Raw genomic sequence first — 18,575 nt, 5'->3', positions numbered from 1 at the left:
AAATAGCTCCGGGTCCCTATTATTACCCCTGTAAAACTCTTGGCGAGATGTCCCTGACAATTCCGGAAAAAATTGTTTCTCTCAGCTCCAACAGAGCTCTGTTTCTGCTTCTATATTATAGCATTCTGGGGGATTCGGTGGGGAGATAAAAAGCAAGGGTGTTGTCTTTTAGGAGTTTGGAGTTTAGTGAGAGATACAGATTAGGAGTGATACTAATAGTTTTTCCTTACATTTGTACCATTTTTTAATAGTTTACAACTCAATTTCACATCATTTATTCCTCACAAAAGCCCTGTAAACTAGGTACTATTAAAAACATTTTTTTTAATGTTTATTTATTTTTTGAAGGAGAGAGAGAGACAGAGTGTGAGTGGGGGAGGGGCAGAGAGAGAGGGAGACACAGAATCTGAAGCAGGCTTCAGGCTCTGAGCTGTCAGCACAGAGGCCGACGAGGGGCTTGAACTCACAAACTGTGAGATCATGACTTGAGCTGAAGTCGGACGCTTAACCGACTGAGCCACCCAAGCGCCCCTGAACCTGGCACTATTAACTCTATTTTAAGGATGCTGCTAATAAGAATGTGTTATGAAGGTAAGAGATTCTCTTTTTTATTTTCTAGACTTTAGGCATGTTCCCCATATCTGGAGTCCATTGATTTTGAATGGGTAGCACCTTACCAAACTCTTCACCCTTCCTTTTGTACAAAATTGTGTAGGTACAACCAGGCTCCAACTTCACCCTTCACCATTAGGAACTACTCTCTAATGAATGATGTCCTTACTCCAGATTGAAAAGTCCTCCAGTGAAATGCATGAGATTAGGTAGAGTTGATTGTTTTCTTTTTTAAAGTTTATTTATTTTTAGTAATCTCTACACCCAACGTGGGGTTCAAACTCATAATCCTGAGATCAAGAGTTGTAACACTCTTCTGACTGACCCAGCCAGGTGCCCCAGGTCAATTGTTTTTCTAATTTAGCGCATCTTTAGATATATAATTCTACATATTTACCAAAGACAAAGGCTATGATTGAAGCTATCTAAAATATGTATGCATATTGGGAAAAGACTAGAAGAGTATGCACAGACATGGTAGTCATTACCAGGTGGTAGACTTAGGAGTGATTTTTTTCTCTATAAATTAAAATTTGTTTTATGCTTTTTAGAGTGTGTACATAACCGAGTTCTTTTGCATATTAATTAAGGAAAGCTAAGGGTCACCTATTTTTTTTAATTAAATATAATTTACTGTCAAATTGGTATCTGTATGACACCCAGTGCTCATCCCAACGGGTAAGGGTCACCTATCTTGAGTCCTAATAGAGTCTTGGCTAATTTAACCCACTAGTTGAGTAGCCATTTTCCCTCTGTCTTCCCATCTCTCATCAAGAACATCTCCTCCCAAGAGAATGCATAGAACTCTGCCAAAATCATTGGATCAAACCATAGCATCAAGTCACATTGACCAGGAAAGATTTGTCCCTGTATTCCTCAGCTCTGTCACTTTTCTGTTGTGAATTGGACCTAATGAATTCTTGCTTTGTCCCTCCTGAAGCAAAGTACTTTGTTCAGGAGAGGTCAGGCTTATATTCCCATCCACCATGTTTCACAGGGGTGGTTCTCTGATCAAAACTCAGAAATGAAAATGAAACTGGAGGCAGGAAGATTAGTTCAGAGGCTGAGCAGTTGTTTACTTGAGAGAAGATACTGAACTAAGGCAGGAACAATAAGGATCAAAACTGTAATAGTATGAAAACAGAGGCCCTTGAGCAGTATAATTGATACAAATTGATGATCAATTAATTAGGACCTAGGGGTCAACGATGACTGAAAGCTCTAACTTGGATGACTTCGGTAGATAGTATAACTCACAAAACTGAGTTTGTTTTGGATATGCTTCGAATGAGGCAGCTTCAGATGGGGGCGCCTGGGCAGTAGTTGGGAACGTGTCTGGGTTGGGAGAGATGAAAGCTGGAGATAAAAATTTGAGAATCATCAGATTTTTGTTTGTTTGTTCGTTTGTTTGTTTGTTTTTGTTAACTACCAAAAATGTATGCAATCTTTTGGTTAAAGCGACACTCTTCCTTTGATGTAAATTGTGTCTGCTCCACAATATATGCTTCAGACATTTTTACTGTCTTCATAGTGTTAATGATAGCATTTGGACCACCATTTGTCCAGGGTCCAGGGAGCAACTGAGCACAGGAAGCAGAGTGGAAAATCAAAGGAAGAGATTTCATCACTTAGTGAACTCAGAGGGCTGTCTGTATTCTGGGGATGAGAGACTGTTGGTGGTCTTCAAATGACAAAAAGGAATCTGCACATCCCTTGTTCATGGCCTTTTCTCACAATGTGACTCCAGACGGTTTTCTTGTTTTGTTTGTTTGTTTTAATGTTTATTTATTTTTGAGAGAGACAGAGATAGAATGCGAGTGGGTTAGGGGCAGAGACAGAGGGAGACCCAGAATCCAAAGCAGGCTCCAGGCTCGAGCCATCAGCACAGAGCCCGACACAGGGCTCAAACTCACGAGCTGTGAGATCATGACCTGAGCCGAAGTCGGACGCTCAACCGACTGAGCCACCCAGGTGCTCTTTTGTTTGTTGGTTTTTAAGTCATAATTTGGGCCTAATGCAAAAAAAGAGTCCTGCAGAGTCCCGGCTCACCCTTCGTGTGTGGCCACACCTATGCAAGAGCTCTTAAAAAAAATCAGTTACACTACGTGCTGCCATTTCAACTGACCTGCAGTAGTCCAGTGATATTTGTAGGTAGCGAGGATTGCCCTCCCTACGATGGCAGGTACATATTCTTTTCCTTGACTGAGCAGAGCCCATCTGGAGGGCCTTGAAAGCCCTTGGAGGGAGAATGACCTAATACTAGGTCCTGAGCTTTGGGTGATCCCCTTTTTAACAAGGCCATTTTCTCAGTTGGGGGCTTCCATAGCGTCATATTTACCTACTCTTCTTCTACAAATACATAGAGCGATGTTGGGGGGAGGGTCACTTTTCACTGTAATGGGAGGTGGGTGACTACTCTCTACTTAAATGCTTGGTCCTGATAAGTCTAGTGAAGCTATGCCCTGCCTAAGCTTACAACTCTACCAAGAGCACAGAGGCTTGCCCTGCTCCTTCAGATCTGCCTGGAAGTTTTTTCCCCAAGTAAGCCCTCTTTTACATTCACATTATGTAGCACTAGGGGCAAGCGTGTTTGTGCCCCTTTTGCATGACTTTGCCCAACACACAGACGTTTTCCATCTTCAAGGACTGCAAGAGGATTTTAGTGAGAAAGAAAGAAAAAAGGAAAAAGCGCTTTTCTCTCCTGAGAGCCCCAGGACAGAAAAGACTGTGATCTACCTCTAGCCCAGAGCTGGCTTAGTACTCAGCAATTTAGTTTAGTCACATGCAGCCAAACTGCCCCTATCACTCAGTTCTCCTCCTTTGAAGATTGGACCCACACTGGTTTTATTTTTCATCTTCTCATGCTCCGTGGTCTTTTGTAACATTTAAAATAGTAACCTATGGTTTGGGGAGGCCATTAGCCAATTCACTTCCCTTAGCAGTGTCCACCTGCTGAGCTGTTGTGCTCTAGTCTTCAAGTATCCTCTGACCTGGTTTGAATCAGTAGCTATTTGGACAAGGCTTTCTGTTGTGTCCCAGCTGTTCGAACATTAGACATCTATTCTTTGTCAAAAAGGAGGAAAGAGCAAAGTTGTTCATATGTTTCCTCTTGTGGTTGCATCAGTATTCGTTTGCCTTGCCCAACACGTGTACTTCCTAATTGCTAATTTTTATTCGTTCCTTCATATATGCCCGTGTTACTGTGTGAATCGTATCTCCCCAAAATTCATATGTTGAACTTCGTATTTTGAAGTTCTAACCCCCAGTATGCTTCAGATTGTGACTGTACTTGGAGATAGGGCCTTTAAAGAAGTAATTACGATTAAATGAAGTCATGTGGGTGGGCCCTAATCCAATATGACGGGTCCTTATAAAGAAGAGGAAGAGACCCCAGGAAGGCAGGTGTACTGAGAAAAGGCAGTGTAAGGACACAGTGAGAAGGTGCCATCTGCAAGCCAAGAAAAGAGGCCTCAGGAGAAACGCACCTTGATGACACTTTGATTTTGGATTTCCAGCCCTCAGAACCGTGAGAAACTTAATTTCTGTTGTTTAAACCGCCCAATCTACGGTGTTTTGTTATGGCAGTTCTAGCAAATGGATACAGCCAGGCCATGTAGTAACTGCTTTCCATGAATTATCTCTTTAATAGTTGCAGTTACCAAATGGGGCAGGTCCTATTGAGACAGGGACTCCCAGTATAATTTTTGCCCACAGCAGGAACTCTGTTCAGAGTATGCTCAGGCCTGACCCTGAAGGTGGGTAAGTAAATAAAATATGCTGGCTCATGAATAGTGAGGTGGGGAGAGGAATTAAACAGAGCCAAGCATTTTTCTGACAGGCATGTCTCTATCTTGATTATGCTTACTCCTTTTTCATTACATTAAAGGAGAACGGTAACACTTCATTTACACCGGGGCAAATTCTTACAAGCTTTTATTTATTGAGCTGGTAAGTCCCTTCTGATTATTCACTATTTGTTTTTAATTTCCCCCGCTATTTTGGTCTCTTTCTTACCCAGATCCAGGGAATAGCTGGGAAAAATGTATTTGCATATACCTATTATTTTTCCTTTCCTATATAGACTGGCTAAAATTGTAGGTCTCAAAGTTTGTCAAAAGTACAGAAATTGACACAAGTATATATAAGAACATGCAATGTAATGTCGTAAAACGTCAGTGGGGTAAGGATTAATTAATAAATAGTATTGGAGAATAATTTGAAAAAACAATAGTTAACTCTCTTACCTCACAGATTATACCCAAAATTAAGTTAAGAGTAAAGATTTAAATATTAAAGAAGAAACATGGAAGTATTAAAATGTAAAGATAAATATTTTAATATAACCCCAGGGTGCAGAAGTTATGTCTAAACATCCATAAACAGAAGTCCTAAAAGAAGAAACAAAACTGGAAAAAGTGATAGATTTGATTGCAGAAAAGCGGCATGTCGGCCATGGCAGAGGAGGTAGGACCAGTGCTCAACATTAGTGGATTCAAGGAAGAATTTATAATAATTAAATCTCTTCTTTCCAGGTGTCCTTGAGGCTGAACAAGAATGAACGCATAAGCTGGTCTCGGACGCCAGGTTGGACCAACCGGAAAAGGCATCACCTCAGCAGATGACACCCATCTTCTGAAGGCTTAGAGGTGGTCCCCAAAGGATGCTTGGGGACACGACAAGGTGGTGTCATTAGAGCCAGTTGGGAGAGGCTTGCGGGTTCCACTGCCAGCCCCTTTGCGAACCAGGGGAGTGCTGTGATGGAAAATGGCCCGAGTGTAACCGAGGAAGCATTGCGGTCTCCTCCAGGGAGAAGAGCTGTCCTCACCGACAGCTGAAAATCCACGTGAGCAGCGAAGCCGAAAGCTCCCGGTGAATCCTCACGTGTTAACACATGTAATAATGTGATGGCCAGTATTTATGTAATATTTTAAACCTCTTGTAGCACTTTTACACATGACCCTACTCTTTTAGAAACAGTATGGGTCGTGATGATGGATTTGAGTTTGAATTCTGGTTCAACCTATTGGCTGTGTGATCCTAAATAAGTTACTTAACCTCTCAGGACCTGTTTTCTCCTCTGTAAAATGGTGATGGTGATGGTGATGGGTCAAGGTGAGACCCACCTTACAGGATAAGGCTTGAATGAGACAAATACCTAGTATGACATTCGACCCACAGGGGGCACTGCATTTCCTTCTCTAAAGGTAGCTATTTGCATTGGTTGACCTCAAACTTTCACAATGGTCGCATGTTTATAAAGGAAAGGTGTTCTCTTCAAATGTGTCTCAAGTGACACGGTGATTCTTAACTGCAGCAATGGGGGTGATGTCTGTACTGTTAAAAAGCACCTGCACCCTGGCCCCAGACTTCCTTGCTGAGGATCACTGGTCTACACTTCGATATCCCGAGTATCTCTCAGTAGTTGGATATTCTTGTTTGATATTTTCACTCACAGCTTTATTTCAGTAAAGTAAGGGTTTGCCTCCATGGGAGGGCAATACATTAAGCTAGTCAAAAAGGTAGTCCACAGATTACTTTCTCATGTGTAGCCAGGTGCCAGGATGCATTTTTTCTTGGGCAATTCGGAGGCGGGGCAGTTAATGGAAAGAAGGATGGAAACACAAAGGGTACTCAGGGCCTACAGGAGGATTGATTGGGCCATGGCGGGGAAAATGGATAAAAAGGAAGGGAGAGGGAACTGGAGACAGTTATCATTTTTCTCAGCCTCTCATTCTGCAGCTGTGACAGCTTCTCCTGGGGCACCACTGCCTCTCAATAGAAACTGCTCTCTGTGTGCTGTAACCCTGTCCTACTTCTAGTCTCACCTACCCTAGGTGTGAGGCCTGGATGCTCCACTTAAGTCACAGATGGCTACCTGAACCGGCTCATCAAAATCCTGTCAAGTATCATAAGGTCCTGGAATTTTATCTGTCAAAACCTAAATCGCTGTCCCTAGAATGACACGGGAATACTTGGAAGTAACATCTGGTAACTGCGAATATAGAAGGTGAAGGGAAGGGAAAGGGTCTCACTCTGCTATGAACTGCCCGCAGGCTAGATTCACTGAGCATCTTGGCTTATTCTGAAGAAGTGATAGAGGACCAAGGTGTTCATCAGGTTCTTATTGGAATATGTTGTTTAGAGTTTGGGGTAAGGGAGCCTATAACTGAAGATGCTAAGGATGCGTCTTAGGCCAGACAGTTAGATTTGTGCTGAGAGATGAGATAATGCTGAAGGTCAGGCTATGACTTTGAGAAGACACAGACATACCATTATCCTGGGGAGCCATACCTTTCAGTGCGCACTTGGGCTCCTGTAGTGATTACTGCAGACCCCCCTTCTAGGCTGCGATTTAACTGCTTTGTCCCAGCAAACACCATCAGGAAGCAAGCCTTCCTGGGTTTATCCGCGTGGCCCTCTTTTAATAGCAGCCTTCCAAGGGCTGCCTGGACCTCCATCCTTATTTTGTCATCATCTTCAAGGGAGTCCAGGTACACAGCAGTGAAAACCAATAGACAAAACAGTGTGTGATTTTGTGCTAAATTGCATGTATAAAGGCGAGAGTAAAATCGTGGCGGGTAGAACTGCTCAGAAACAGCTTCATGGGGGAAGAATTTTTGCCAGAGGCTAAGTAGGATTTAAAGAAAGACAGGAAAGAGCATAGCTAAGCCTTTGTTTTTGTGACTTGTAAATTCTCACTCATGGCTTTCATACTGAAGCTCCTGGAGATGACTGATGTGAAAGAGAAAATAAGACAAAGTTAAGAGGAACCAGGAGCTCAAAGCACATTGTAAGACCGTCTCAATTAGAGCAGCCAGTTGGATGGGTAGAGACTTCACCAGCCGGGGGGAGATTGGTGAGTTATATTTCATCAATAGAACCAAAGCACACTGCATATGCCATCGGGCAGAAGTTTTATTATGCAGTAGTGAACCACGAACACCCCTTCCCCCAATCAACAATGCACGTACAGAGGCCACCGTGCGCTTAAATCTTCAAACAGCCTGGGTACAGCTGGGAGCCAGTACATCCACTGAAGTTTGACTTGGTCGGTCAAATGTGTTAATATTTCCGAAATGTTTTAACCTTTGGCATCTAAATGTGAGGTTCCCCAGATGTCTGTGGTGTGTCTCATAGTCTGGTCTTTGTGCTTTCGCGGATATGATGCATCTGTTGTCTGACGCATCTGCCGTGTGCTCATGGACAAGGCCAGAGAACGAACCTGGGATGGGCGTGTTTATGCTTTCACAGTTTGCTCTCTCAGTTTGCTTCGGCATTGGTCTCCTCTTGCAGAAGGCCTATTGGGACCAAGCTAGAAATGCAACAGGGAAGCGTTCTGAAAGTTTCCTGAGAATTTGTCCTTTGGCAATTAAATTTTCTATAGATTTTAACCCTCTAACAACTACCAGTGCAGTTTTTGTCAAGTCTCGTAACCTGACGATAGCCAATTATCCACACTTCCCCCTGGGCCTCTGGGTCCTCATCTGAAAAGTGAAGAGATTAGGAAAGACGATTTTGAAGTCCTCCACCTCTAAGATTTAGAATTGGATACTTCCTGAATAGTAAAAATCAGATTTTTTGACACTAGAGCAATGGGTTTATCTACCTTTATGTATTCTCCCAAACTGATCTGCCTCAAGCCACTGAGACCTTTCCCTGATAGAGACACGGCAGGCTGGTAAAGCCTATAGACTTTCCTCAAGTAACTAGGCCCAGCCAGTTGGCCCGTGCTCGCATCCTATTCATTTATCTTTTCATTCAACAAACACTTGTTGAAGGCCTGTTATGTGCTACGTTCTAATCTTCAGAACTTGATCCCTGGCTTTTTATCCATCTTCCCTTACGCTCGCTTTGTTTGACAGACCAGACAGACAATAGCATAGGAAATGCGTATTTAATCATTCTCTTGAATGGTCAGAACTCAAAAATCAAGTTTTCTATAACAAAATGTAATACAGTCACGGTGGGTCCAAAGTGCCGGGAGGCCAGTGGTCAACACATGAAGAGTACGGGCAGGGGGGTTGTGAACAGAACGTTCTTTTCGATCAGAGCTTCATTCCTCAGGGTCTCACTTCAAAGGTTCATCGCCCCTGCTTTCAGAAGTCTCTGTGTGTTTCAAGGAAGGTACATGTTTTTGTTGCCTTAATTTGAAGTGTGACCAGGCAAGGTCCTGAGCTCCAAATTTGGAGCACGAGAACTTGAGATGGAGTGCAGGCCGATCTGACAGAGCCTGATTTGTACACTAGGACAGAGGGAAAGGACCCAGCTGAAGACAACCCCATCGGGAATGCCTGATTGCCTGACACTGAGCTCTGGCTGTCTGTGCTGACACCTCTGTGCTGAGACCGAGGACAGGGCCTGTTTGTGGGAAGCAAACAGCTTTGTTTGCTCCCCTCTTTTCTAGATCCTTGTCTACTCTGCATCAGGGCTTCTTGTGACAGCACGACTGACGTTTTGGGCCAGATAATTCTTTGTTGTGGGTGGTCGTCCTGTACATTGTAGGATGTTGAGCAACCTCCCTGAGTTCTATCCGTGACAGTAGCACCCTCCCCTCTCCCCTGAGTTGTGACACCTCCAGTTGTCTCCAGACATATCCAGATGTCCCCTGTGTGTGGGGATGGGTGTGAAAAATCACCATCGTTGAGTAGCTGAGCATGCTCTAGATGCTGTTGAGAGTTGAGGTCATCGCCGTCCATGCAGGATACAAAGCAGAAGCCTGACACCTCATGATGATACGGTGCCCTATACAGTGATGGTGGGAGGTCCTTTCCCGGACCGTTCAGGATGAACATCATCTGGGAAATGTAATGGCATTTGTTTGTTTTAGAAACAAGAGGCTCAGGTAATTTAGAAAATCCGTGTCATAATTTTTGTGTTACATTTATGACCTTCTCCACACTTCTTTAGCATTTGTCAGGTGGAAGGAGATTCCAAGGCGCTCTTGGGTCATCCTAATGGAAAGTGATTTGACCCATCACTAAAATTCAGCCATCTCTGAATTGTGAAGGGACACCCAATTAGCAGCTTCATATTATATCCACGGCCGTTTAATTCATAGAGTAGAAGATGTGGATCTATTGCAGTCAGAACGTTCTGGGATTTTAGGGCAACATTACAGCAATATAAAGATTCAGAGACGAGGGAGATACAGTATCCCTTCCTCTCACTCCCTGGATGGGCAGGGGTAAGGGGAGGTCCCTGAGGTATGGATACACCTGTCTCCACATGCATTTTACTCAGTCTTAACACATTTCCAGTTCAGGTGAATTATGTTCCCAGCTTTAATTATACATCTTTGAAGATAGATTTGTCTTGTTCATCTTGGAGTCTTCCGTGGGTTGCTTTTGGCTTTTTTTTGCTTCTTGATCTTATTTGTTCACTCCAAATTTCATTTCCCCCCAGAAATGTAAAACTAGGTCATATCTTGTGGTGAAATACTTCTGCAGATTCCTGGGCTTCTGAAAAGAACAGAAATAGGCTATCATTACAACCATTCAGCAAACATTTATTGAGAACTGATGGTCTCTGCCCCTGTATATGGGTATCTCTTGTTCAGAAATGGGCTGGTTATTCTGTATTTTGATGGTGTTCCACCAAGACCACATGGTACCATGGGTTGCTGGGGGAAAGGAGATGGCTTGAGTCTCTTCTTAAGGGAGGGGATCATCCTTAGAGCAAACCGGAACTGAGAGATGAACTATGAGGCTCCTGGGTAGAAGCAGAAAGATGACTTCTGCTTGAGTTTCCAACCAAGGAAAGCATGTGACCTAAAGTGTTGTGACCCGTGTTGGTTGGCAGCTGTCTCAGAGCTTCCTGGGTGTAATCCGACACTGCCTCCCCCGCTCCCCCCCCCCCCGCCCCCCACCCTCAACATGTAGGTCAGGGAGAGATCCAAGGAGGCCGGTTACTCCAGGTTGGTAGGTGGCAGTGTCAGTGAGCAGAGGGCACTTACATATGAGGCTTGTCATGGGCGACAACAAGATGAGTGGATCCCTGCAAATCTTTATACATAAAGGGGCCTTCAGGATGTTCAAATACCGTGCAAGGTGTTCTCAACACCACATCATCATCTCAAGGCCATGTTCTTGGAGCAGCCTCTGGGAGTGGGAAAGGCAAGTGGGAACCTCATTCCAAGGACAGAGGAGGAGGTGAGGAGCCTCTGATCACCCGGGTCTAGCTCATAGGTCAACTGACAGTCATGTCTTTTCATTGACCTTCCCCAACCGTCACTTATCATGTGTGTCATAAGTAATGATCTATTTGGTTATTAAACAAAATATTTCAAGGTTATCCCTCTATAGTTCTAGGGAGAAAGAGCTAATCAGTTAACAGTATATAACCTATACATACTGCATGTGAACATTATCCCCTACATGTATGTCACGGCTTTTAAAAAAGCCTGCAAATTACTGCTTGAAGGGAATACAAGGTAAAGATGAATAAGCTATACTTTATAGGTCAGATTATCTAGTTGCAGGATATTAAAAATGTGTTTACAGTGTTGTGGGGCATGAAGGAAAGAAGAAAGCGTTCCTTCTACTAGTGAGATCCTCAAGAGAGAGTTTCCTCAGGGAAATCTCCCTCCGCTGGCAGCGGTGGAGGCGGGAACTGGCTGGTTTCCTTACAGAGAATCCTTTCTGTGCACTGCGCGGTTGTGTTTGGAGCAGGAGAAAGAATGAAAAGCAGATCAACAGAGCTTCGCCTGCCCTACTTAACAATCTAGGCAAGGAGTGGATGTGCCTTAGAGAGTGGAAGATATCATACATTATTCATGCTTGCCAAGGGGATGCGGAATATAGGGACCATCAGGAAAGTGGGCCATAAGCTGGGAGGCACTCGATTGAAATGGGTGAAGGAAGCATGGGTTTGGGTCGCCATAGAGCAGAGGGCACCTCCAGGAAGGAGCAGTGAAGAGAGGGAGCAGAGCCAGAGAGAGGAGTGGGCAGCTGAGAGGAGGAGGAAGTTCAGGGCGAGACACCATTAGAGAGCTGTGACCGCACGGCTGAGGACTTCAACTTTGACGTAACAGTGCCCAGAGAGTCACTTGAGGTCCCAGAGCAAAGGAGGGCTGTGATGAAAATAGCATTTGAATAATTTTATTTTGCTATCTTGTCTCCTATCACCGGAAACAGGGAAAGGAAGGAGCAAGTATAAGGTTTTAGAACTAGGCTGGTGTGTGAAGCAATGAAGGCTGGATTAGGGTCAATCTGAGGGACAACATGGGACAGTGCTACAGGGCTTGGTAGCAAATGGACACGAAGGCCACAGGGGGACAAAAAATAGCTCTAAGGTTGTGAGCCTGGCCCCATGGTGGTGATGCCACCGAATGTGGTCGTGCCGACTGGAGCTTCATGAGCTCAGCTGTGTACAAATTCCACACGCAGAAGGTGATTCAGAGAGAAACGTCCTGCCAGTGATTGGAGCCGGAGGACTGAGGTGACAGGGAGAAGCCTCAACAGGGGAGGCTGGTTGCTGAGTCACTTGTCAAATTTCTGGTCAAGAGGAGCTTTGCTGGGGGGGTAGGAGGAGGTCACTTGTGGAAGCAATGATGTTCATGTCATGATGCTTCGGAAAATAACGGTGAAATCCAGGGGAACTCTCGGGGCCAAACATCTCTTTCTCTTTCTCTTTTTGCCTTGTGGATGGGTGACTCAATAAATGAAAAGATGTTTGAATTTACACAAATATTTGAATGGCATCGTTGTTTTCTGCCCTAAGCGTATCGATGAGAGCTACACTCTTTGTTCACAAACATTTACCTTTCACAATACCGGTGGGAATAGTGCCCACTGGCCTGGCACCGTCCAGTGTTTCTCTCTGAGGCTGATGCCGGAGGTTGCTTGCCTCGTGTGAGGAACACCAGCACCCACGGAACCGACCCCCACCCCATTCGTGATTCATCTCACCTGTCGTACCAGTGACTGTGCATGTTTCCGTGTGGCCAAGGCACCTTATTTGAGCATCAGGTAAGGGGAGAGAGGCAGGAGTCCCCAGATGATGGCAAAGAAAGAAGAGACACACAGGGAGGCCTTTGAGTTCAGCAGCTGCAGGTGACTCCGCCTTTTAATCTCCGAGTCTACAAAGGGACAGAAACAAGTTCAGGGGTCACAGAGGAAAAGCTGGAGGTCTTCTTCGCATGGCTGGGTAGCAAAGAAAAGTACCTGAAAGACTCAACAAGTTGTTTCTAATACACCTTGTACCCCAGTTAGGGGGCAGTTCTGTACCCTATTCTCTACCCCTCGAAACTGGCTTAAAATCTGAGCTTTCTCCTTCTTCAAAGGAAGTTCCATTCTGTGGTCCACTCCAGCGGACACTCAGCCAAATGAAAAACAATGCCAATACAGAGATTGTTACCGCTCAGCAAACAACGAATAGGGTGAGCAGTCATGGCCAGTGTTTGCTTTCAGACGTATTTGTTCCTGTAGGCAGGCACCTTTGCAGGCTCTGTGTCCTTTGCTTCCTCACAGCACTACAAAGCATTGAGAAAGTATCGTCCTCATTTTGAAGCAGAGAAAGGTAGAAGTGAAGAAATGAAATTACTCTTCTTTTACTCTCTTTCCTTCCTAGACACCCCAGTCTCATCTAGTTCATTCCAGCAGTGACACTTGCTGGCTGTGTGACTTTAGGCAAGTTACTCAATCTGTACATGCCTCAGTTTCTTCACCTATAAAACCAGGCTAAAAATAATAACAATCTACTCCCTAGACAACTTCTGAGGATTAGTGAGTTAATACGTGTAAAGCACTTTGAACAGGACCTGGCACGTACTAAGCACTCAGGAGGTATCACCTGGCACAACAATAACAATGACCCCACTCAAGCCCAGTAAGTTTTACTTCCACTAGGCTGATGATCGCTTCCAGACCCACCTCCATAGTGTGAACCCCCGTCCCAAGTTCCACATCTGGATTTACGGCTGCTACCGAATATGTCAGTTAAAAATTTAATCATTCAGTAAATATTTTTTGAGCACCTGCCATTGGGGTTCAAAGGAGTCCAGTAAAAAAACAAAACAAACAAACAAACGCCCCACTCTCTTCCCCAGCTGAGTTCTGAATCAATTAAAGGATGGGATAAAAAGAGTGGGGCTGCTGGAAGACCAGAATAGCACCTTTATTATTGGCAAGGGCGACAATAAAAGATGAAGCTTCATCTTCAGGCAGATGGGCTGCAGCCCAGGCTGTCCCAGGGACGGGCAGCACCAGACAGGGACAGGCTTCCCGTCACAAGGGCAGATTGCGCTTGGGAAAAACTGGTGGCTTAGAGGAGCGGAATAGAATGTAGACTTCCTGGGGGTTAGCTAGAGAGGAAAGGAAAGAATGGAGCCAAACTCCTTGTGTCTAGCTTCTCCTATTAAGGTCACCCATCAGATAAATTAATTCCTCCTCCTTGGGGAAGAAGGGGAGGAAGGGAGAGAAGAGAGAGGCTAGAAGGGTTACACTGATGGGGATCCCTGGTCATGGAAGGAAAAATGTAGAGTAGAGTTGAAGGTTTGGGGGAGAATGCTGTCACATGCTGGATAATGTGCTAAGCAGTGGACATGTGTACCTGTGTGCACAATGGGTCTTGTCAGCTCCACATCTCTAGAACCCTCGTCTTCATGTGTCTTCTCCTGTGTTTTAGGTTTTTGTTTTTGTTTTTGTTTTTGTTTTTTGTCGACAGCATTACTAACGTCCTAAGCAAGCTGGGTAGAAATACCAGATGCATTTTGACTTGCTCTTGCTGTCGTCCATCCTATTTGTGTCACCAAGATCGTTTTTTTCATTAACCTTTGATTCTTCCTCTTTCCTTTCCACTCTCACTGCCCCAGGTGAAGCCCTCATCGTTTCTCCCCTGGACCGCTGCCATAGGTTCCTGACTTCATACTTTCCTACTCTACCAAAACCATTCTTCTTGTCCTTCAAAGCCTAGCTTGAACTCTGCCTCGTCTACTGAGCCACAGTCATAATTAGCGCTTTCCCCTAGACGCCATGTCTACACTGTGACTGACCTCTCTTATGACATTTGTGTTATTCATCTCAGTAGTTCATAGGGCTTGAAAAACTGCTTTGTACATGTTTGGCACACAATAGATACTTGCTGAATGAATGGCCTAAATTAGCAGTATAGTCAGAGAACACAGGATATAAACTTCATGGTCTCATCCGGTTGTTTAAAAACATGTATGGAGTCATTACTTTGTACATGGCAAGAAGGAATTGTGTTAATTTTCTGAATTTTGAGCTATGTCATGCTGCCATAAGGTAGTCAGTCCTAGTACTGATACATGGGACACTTGTCCTAATGCATTCAATAAACACGTGTGGAAAAAGAATCTGCTCACAGAATAAAACGTGTGCTCAATTTCTGCGGTTTGTTCAGTTATTGTCCTTTCTATTAGAAGGCATTAGTTACACAGTTTGGAGATATTTATTGAGATCTGAACTGAGATACTGGTGTTAACACCCGTTGTTCTAAATGCCCAATGCTTCATTCCCCCCTTTCCTTCTAGGAAGGCCTTCCATCCATCAGGTACTATCCCATTGGTCTGTGTGTGGGCAGCTGACCCAAGTTGAGCCTTTCTGAGAATGTAGGCTAGGACTGAGGGATTAAGGCTCACTCTGGTTACTCTACTGAGTGAGAGAGACTTTTAAACTAGGAACTCTTGGCACTCACATTCTGCCCTAGAGACTAAAACAAGAGAAACCAAATTAGAGAGTAAAGAGAGACTAGAGAATTGACAATCCCAATAGAGTTTAAATTCTTGGTTCCAGCACTTCCTGAAGCCAAACTGCACTTTGTGTCCTTGGTTCTACAAGATACCCTAATGTTCTTTTATTAAATTTCCCTTTTACCTTAGGCCTGTTTGAGCTGGTTTTCTGTTGCAGTCAACTAAGAGCATCTATTTAGTACAGTCACCAATTTGTTCCTCAGGATGGCGGAAGAGCTCTCTTTTTCTCATATGTATGATTTTTTTTTTTTGGTTAGATACTTTTTTTATTGTGGTAAACATATCACAGATGTACCATCTTTACCATTTTTAAACGTACAGTTCAGTAGTTCTAAATATATTCACATTATTGTGAAACAGACTTCCAAAACTTTTTCATCTTGCAAATCTGAAACTCTATACCCATTAAACAACTCCCTTTGCCCTTCTCTTCCCCCAAGCTGCTGGTGACCACCATTCTACTTTCTATTTCTATGAATTTGACTACTCCATTAGATATCTCACATGAGTAGGATCATAGAGGATTTGTCTCTCTATGACTGGCTTATTTCATGTAGCATGATATTCTGAAAATTTACCCACTTTGCAGCATGTGAGAGAATTTCCTTCCTTTGTAGGGCTGAGTAATATTCCATTGCATGCATGCACCACATTTCGTTTATTCATATATCTCTTATGGACATTTTGGGTTGTTTCCATCTCTTGTCTATTGTGAATCATGCTGCTATGAACATGGGTGAACAAATTTCTCTTTGAGAAACTGCTTTCAATTCTTTTGGATATATACACAGAAGGTATTGTTAGATCACATGCTAGTTCTATTTTTAATTCTTTGAGGAATCTCCGTTCTGTTTTCTAGAGCGGCTGCACCATTTTATAATCTCATCAACATGTACAATGGTTCCAATTTCTTCACATCCTCACCAAAACTCGTTTTTTCCTGGGATTTTTTTTTTTTTTTGATACTAGCTCTTCTAATGGTTGTGGGGCGATATGTGATTTTGATTTGCATTTCTCTGATGATTTGTGATATTGAGCATCTTTTCATATGTTGGTTGGCCATTTGTTTGTATCTTCTTTGGAGAAATGTCCGTTCAAGGTCTTTGTCCATTTTTTTAATTGGGTTATTTGATTTTTTTTGTTGTTGTTGAGTTGTAGAAGTTCCTCATGGATTCTGGATACTAACCCTTTATCAGATATATGATTTGCAAATACTTTCTCCCATGCCACAGATTGCTTTTTCATATTTACAATTTTAAATTAAAAAGTAAGCTGACAGAAATATGATTTATTCAGTTAAATTCAGCAAACATTCTTGATCAAACTGGCTAGGGGGTTGTCAATTTTGTTAATTCTTTCAAAGAACCAGCTTCTGGTTTCATTGATCTGTTCTACTGTTTTTTTGGGTTTCGATAGCATTGATTTCTGCTCTAATCTTTTTTTTTATATTAAATATAATTTATTGTCAAATTGGTTTCCATATAATACCCAGTGCTCATCCCAACATGTGCCCTTCTCAATGCCCATCACCCACTTTCCCCTCTCCCCCACCCCCCATCAACCCTCAGTTTGTTCTCAGTATTTAAGAGTCTCTTATGGTTTGCCTCCCTCCCTGTAACTTCCCCCCCTTCTCCCTCCCCCATGGTCTTCTGTTAAGTTTCTCAGGATCCACATATGAGTGAAAACATGTGGGATCTGACTTTCTCTCCCAGACTTATTTCACTTAGCATAACATTCTCCAATTCTATCCACGTTGCTGCAAATGGCCAGATTTTATTCTTTCTCATTGCCAAGTAGTATTCCATTGTATATATAAACCACATCTTCTTTATCCATTCATTAGTTGATGGAAATTTAGGCTCTTTCCATAATTTGGCTATTGTTTAAAGTGCTGCTGTAAACATTGAGGTACATGTGCCCGTATGCATCAGCACTCCTGTATCCCTTGGGTAAATTCCTAGCAGTGCTATTGTTGGGTCATGGGGTAGATCTATTTTTAATTTTTTGAGGAACCTCCATACTGTTTTCCAGAGTGGCTGTACCAGTTTGCATTCCCACCAACAGTGCAAGAGGGTTCCCATTTCTCCACATCCTCGCCAGCATCTATAGTCTCCTGATTTGTTCATTTTAGCCACTCTGACCGGCATGAGGTGGTATCTCAGTGTGGTTTTGATTTGTATTTCCCTCATGAGGAGTGACATTGAGCATCTTTTTATGTGTCTGTTGGCCATTTGGATGTCTTCTTTGGAAAAGTGTCTATTCATGTCTTCTTCCCATTTCTCCACTGGATTATTTGTTTTTCAGGTGTGGAGTTTGGTGAGTTCTTTATAGATTTTGGATACTAGCGCTTTATCTGATATGTCATTTACAAATGTCTTTCCCCATTCTGTTGATTGCCTTTTAGTTTTGTTGATTGTTTCCTTTGCAGTGATTTCTGCTCTAATCTTTAGTATTTCCTGTCTTCTGGTGGTTTTGGGTTTTATTTGCTGTTCTTTTTCCAGCTCTTTAAGGTTTAAGGTTAGATTGTGTATCTGAGACCTTTCTTTCTTCTTTAGGAAGGCCTGGATTGCTATATACTTTCCTCTTATGACCACCTTTGCTGAATCCCAGAGGTTTTGGGCTGTGGTGTTATCATTTTCATTGGCTTCCATGTACTTTTTAATTTCCTTTTTAACTTCTTGGTTAGCCCATTCATTCTTTAGTAGGAGGTTCTTTAGTCTCCAAGTATTTGTAACCTTTCCAAATTTTTTCTTGTGGTTGATTTCAAGTTTCATAGCATTGTGGTCTGAAAATATGCACGGTATGATCTCGATCTTTTTGTACTTGTTGAGGGCTGATTTGTGTCCCAGTATGTGGTCTATTCTGGAGAATGTTCCATGTGCACTGGAGAAGAATGTGTATTCCACTACTTTAGGATGAAATGTTCTGAATATATCTGTTAAGCCCATCTGGTCCAGTGTGTCATTCAAAGCCATTTTTCCTTATTGATTTTCTGATTAGATGATCTGTCCATTGTTGTAAGTGGGGTGTTGAAGTCCCCTACTATTATGGTATTATGGATGAGTTTCTTTATGCTTGTGATTAATTGATTTATATATTTGGGTGCTCACACATTTGGAGTATAAATGTTTACAATTGTTAGGTCTTCTTGGTGGATGGTCCCCTTAATTATGATATAATGCCCTTTTTCATCTCTTGATACGGTCTTTATTTTAAAGTCTAGATGGTCTGATATAAGTATGGCTACTCTGGC

The 18,575-nt window shown here is 43.1% G+C and overlaps 1 protein-coding gene across 1 annotated transcript in view; it reads right to left on the bottom strand.

Annotated features, from left to right (window-relative positions):
• Positions 1-8,374: 8,374 nt before the first annotated feature.
• Positions 8,375-18,575, bottom strand: part of VTCN1 (V-set domain containing T cell activation inhibitor 1) — a 65,000-nt gene continuing 54,799 nt past the window's right edge. The window contains exons 5-6 of the mRNA XM_047872062.1: positions 12,519-12,688; positions 8,375-10,070 (exon numbers count right to left, since the gene is read on the bottom strand). Coding sequence (XP_047728018.1) covers positions 12,564-12,688 — 125 coding nt within the window. The 3' untranslated portion in view covers positions 8,375-10,070; positions 12,519-12,563. The remainder of the gene's footprint in view (positions 10,071-12,518; positions 12,689-18,575) is intronic.

Source organism: Prionailurus viverrinus, chromosome C1 (assembly GCF_022837055.1).
Source record: "Prionailurus viverrinus isolate Anna chromosome C1, UM_Priviv_1.0, whole genome shotgun sequence".
Taxonomy (NCBI): Eukaryota; Metazoa; Chordata; class Mammalia; order Carnivora; family Felidae; genus Prionailurus; species Prionailurus viverrinus.
This window is presented reverse-complemented; position numbering and strand designations above follow the sequence as displayed.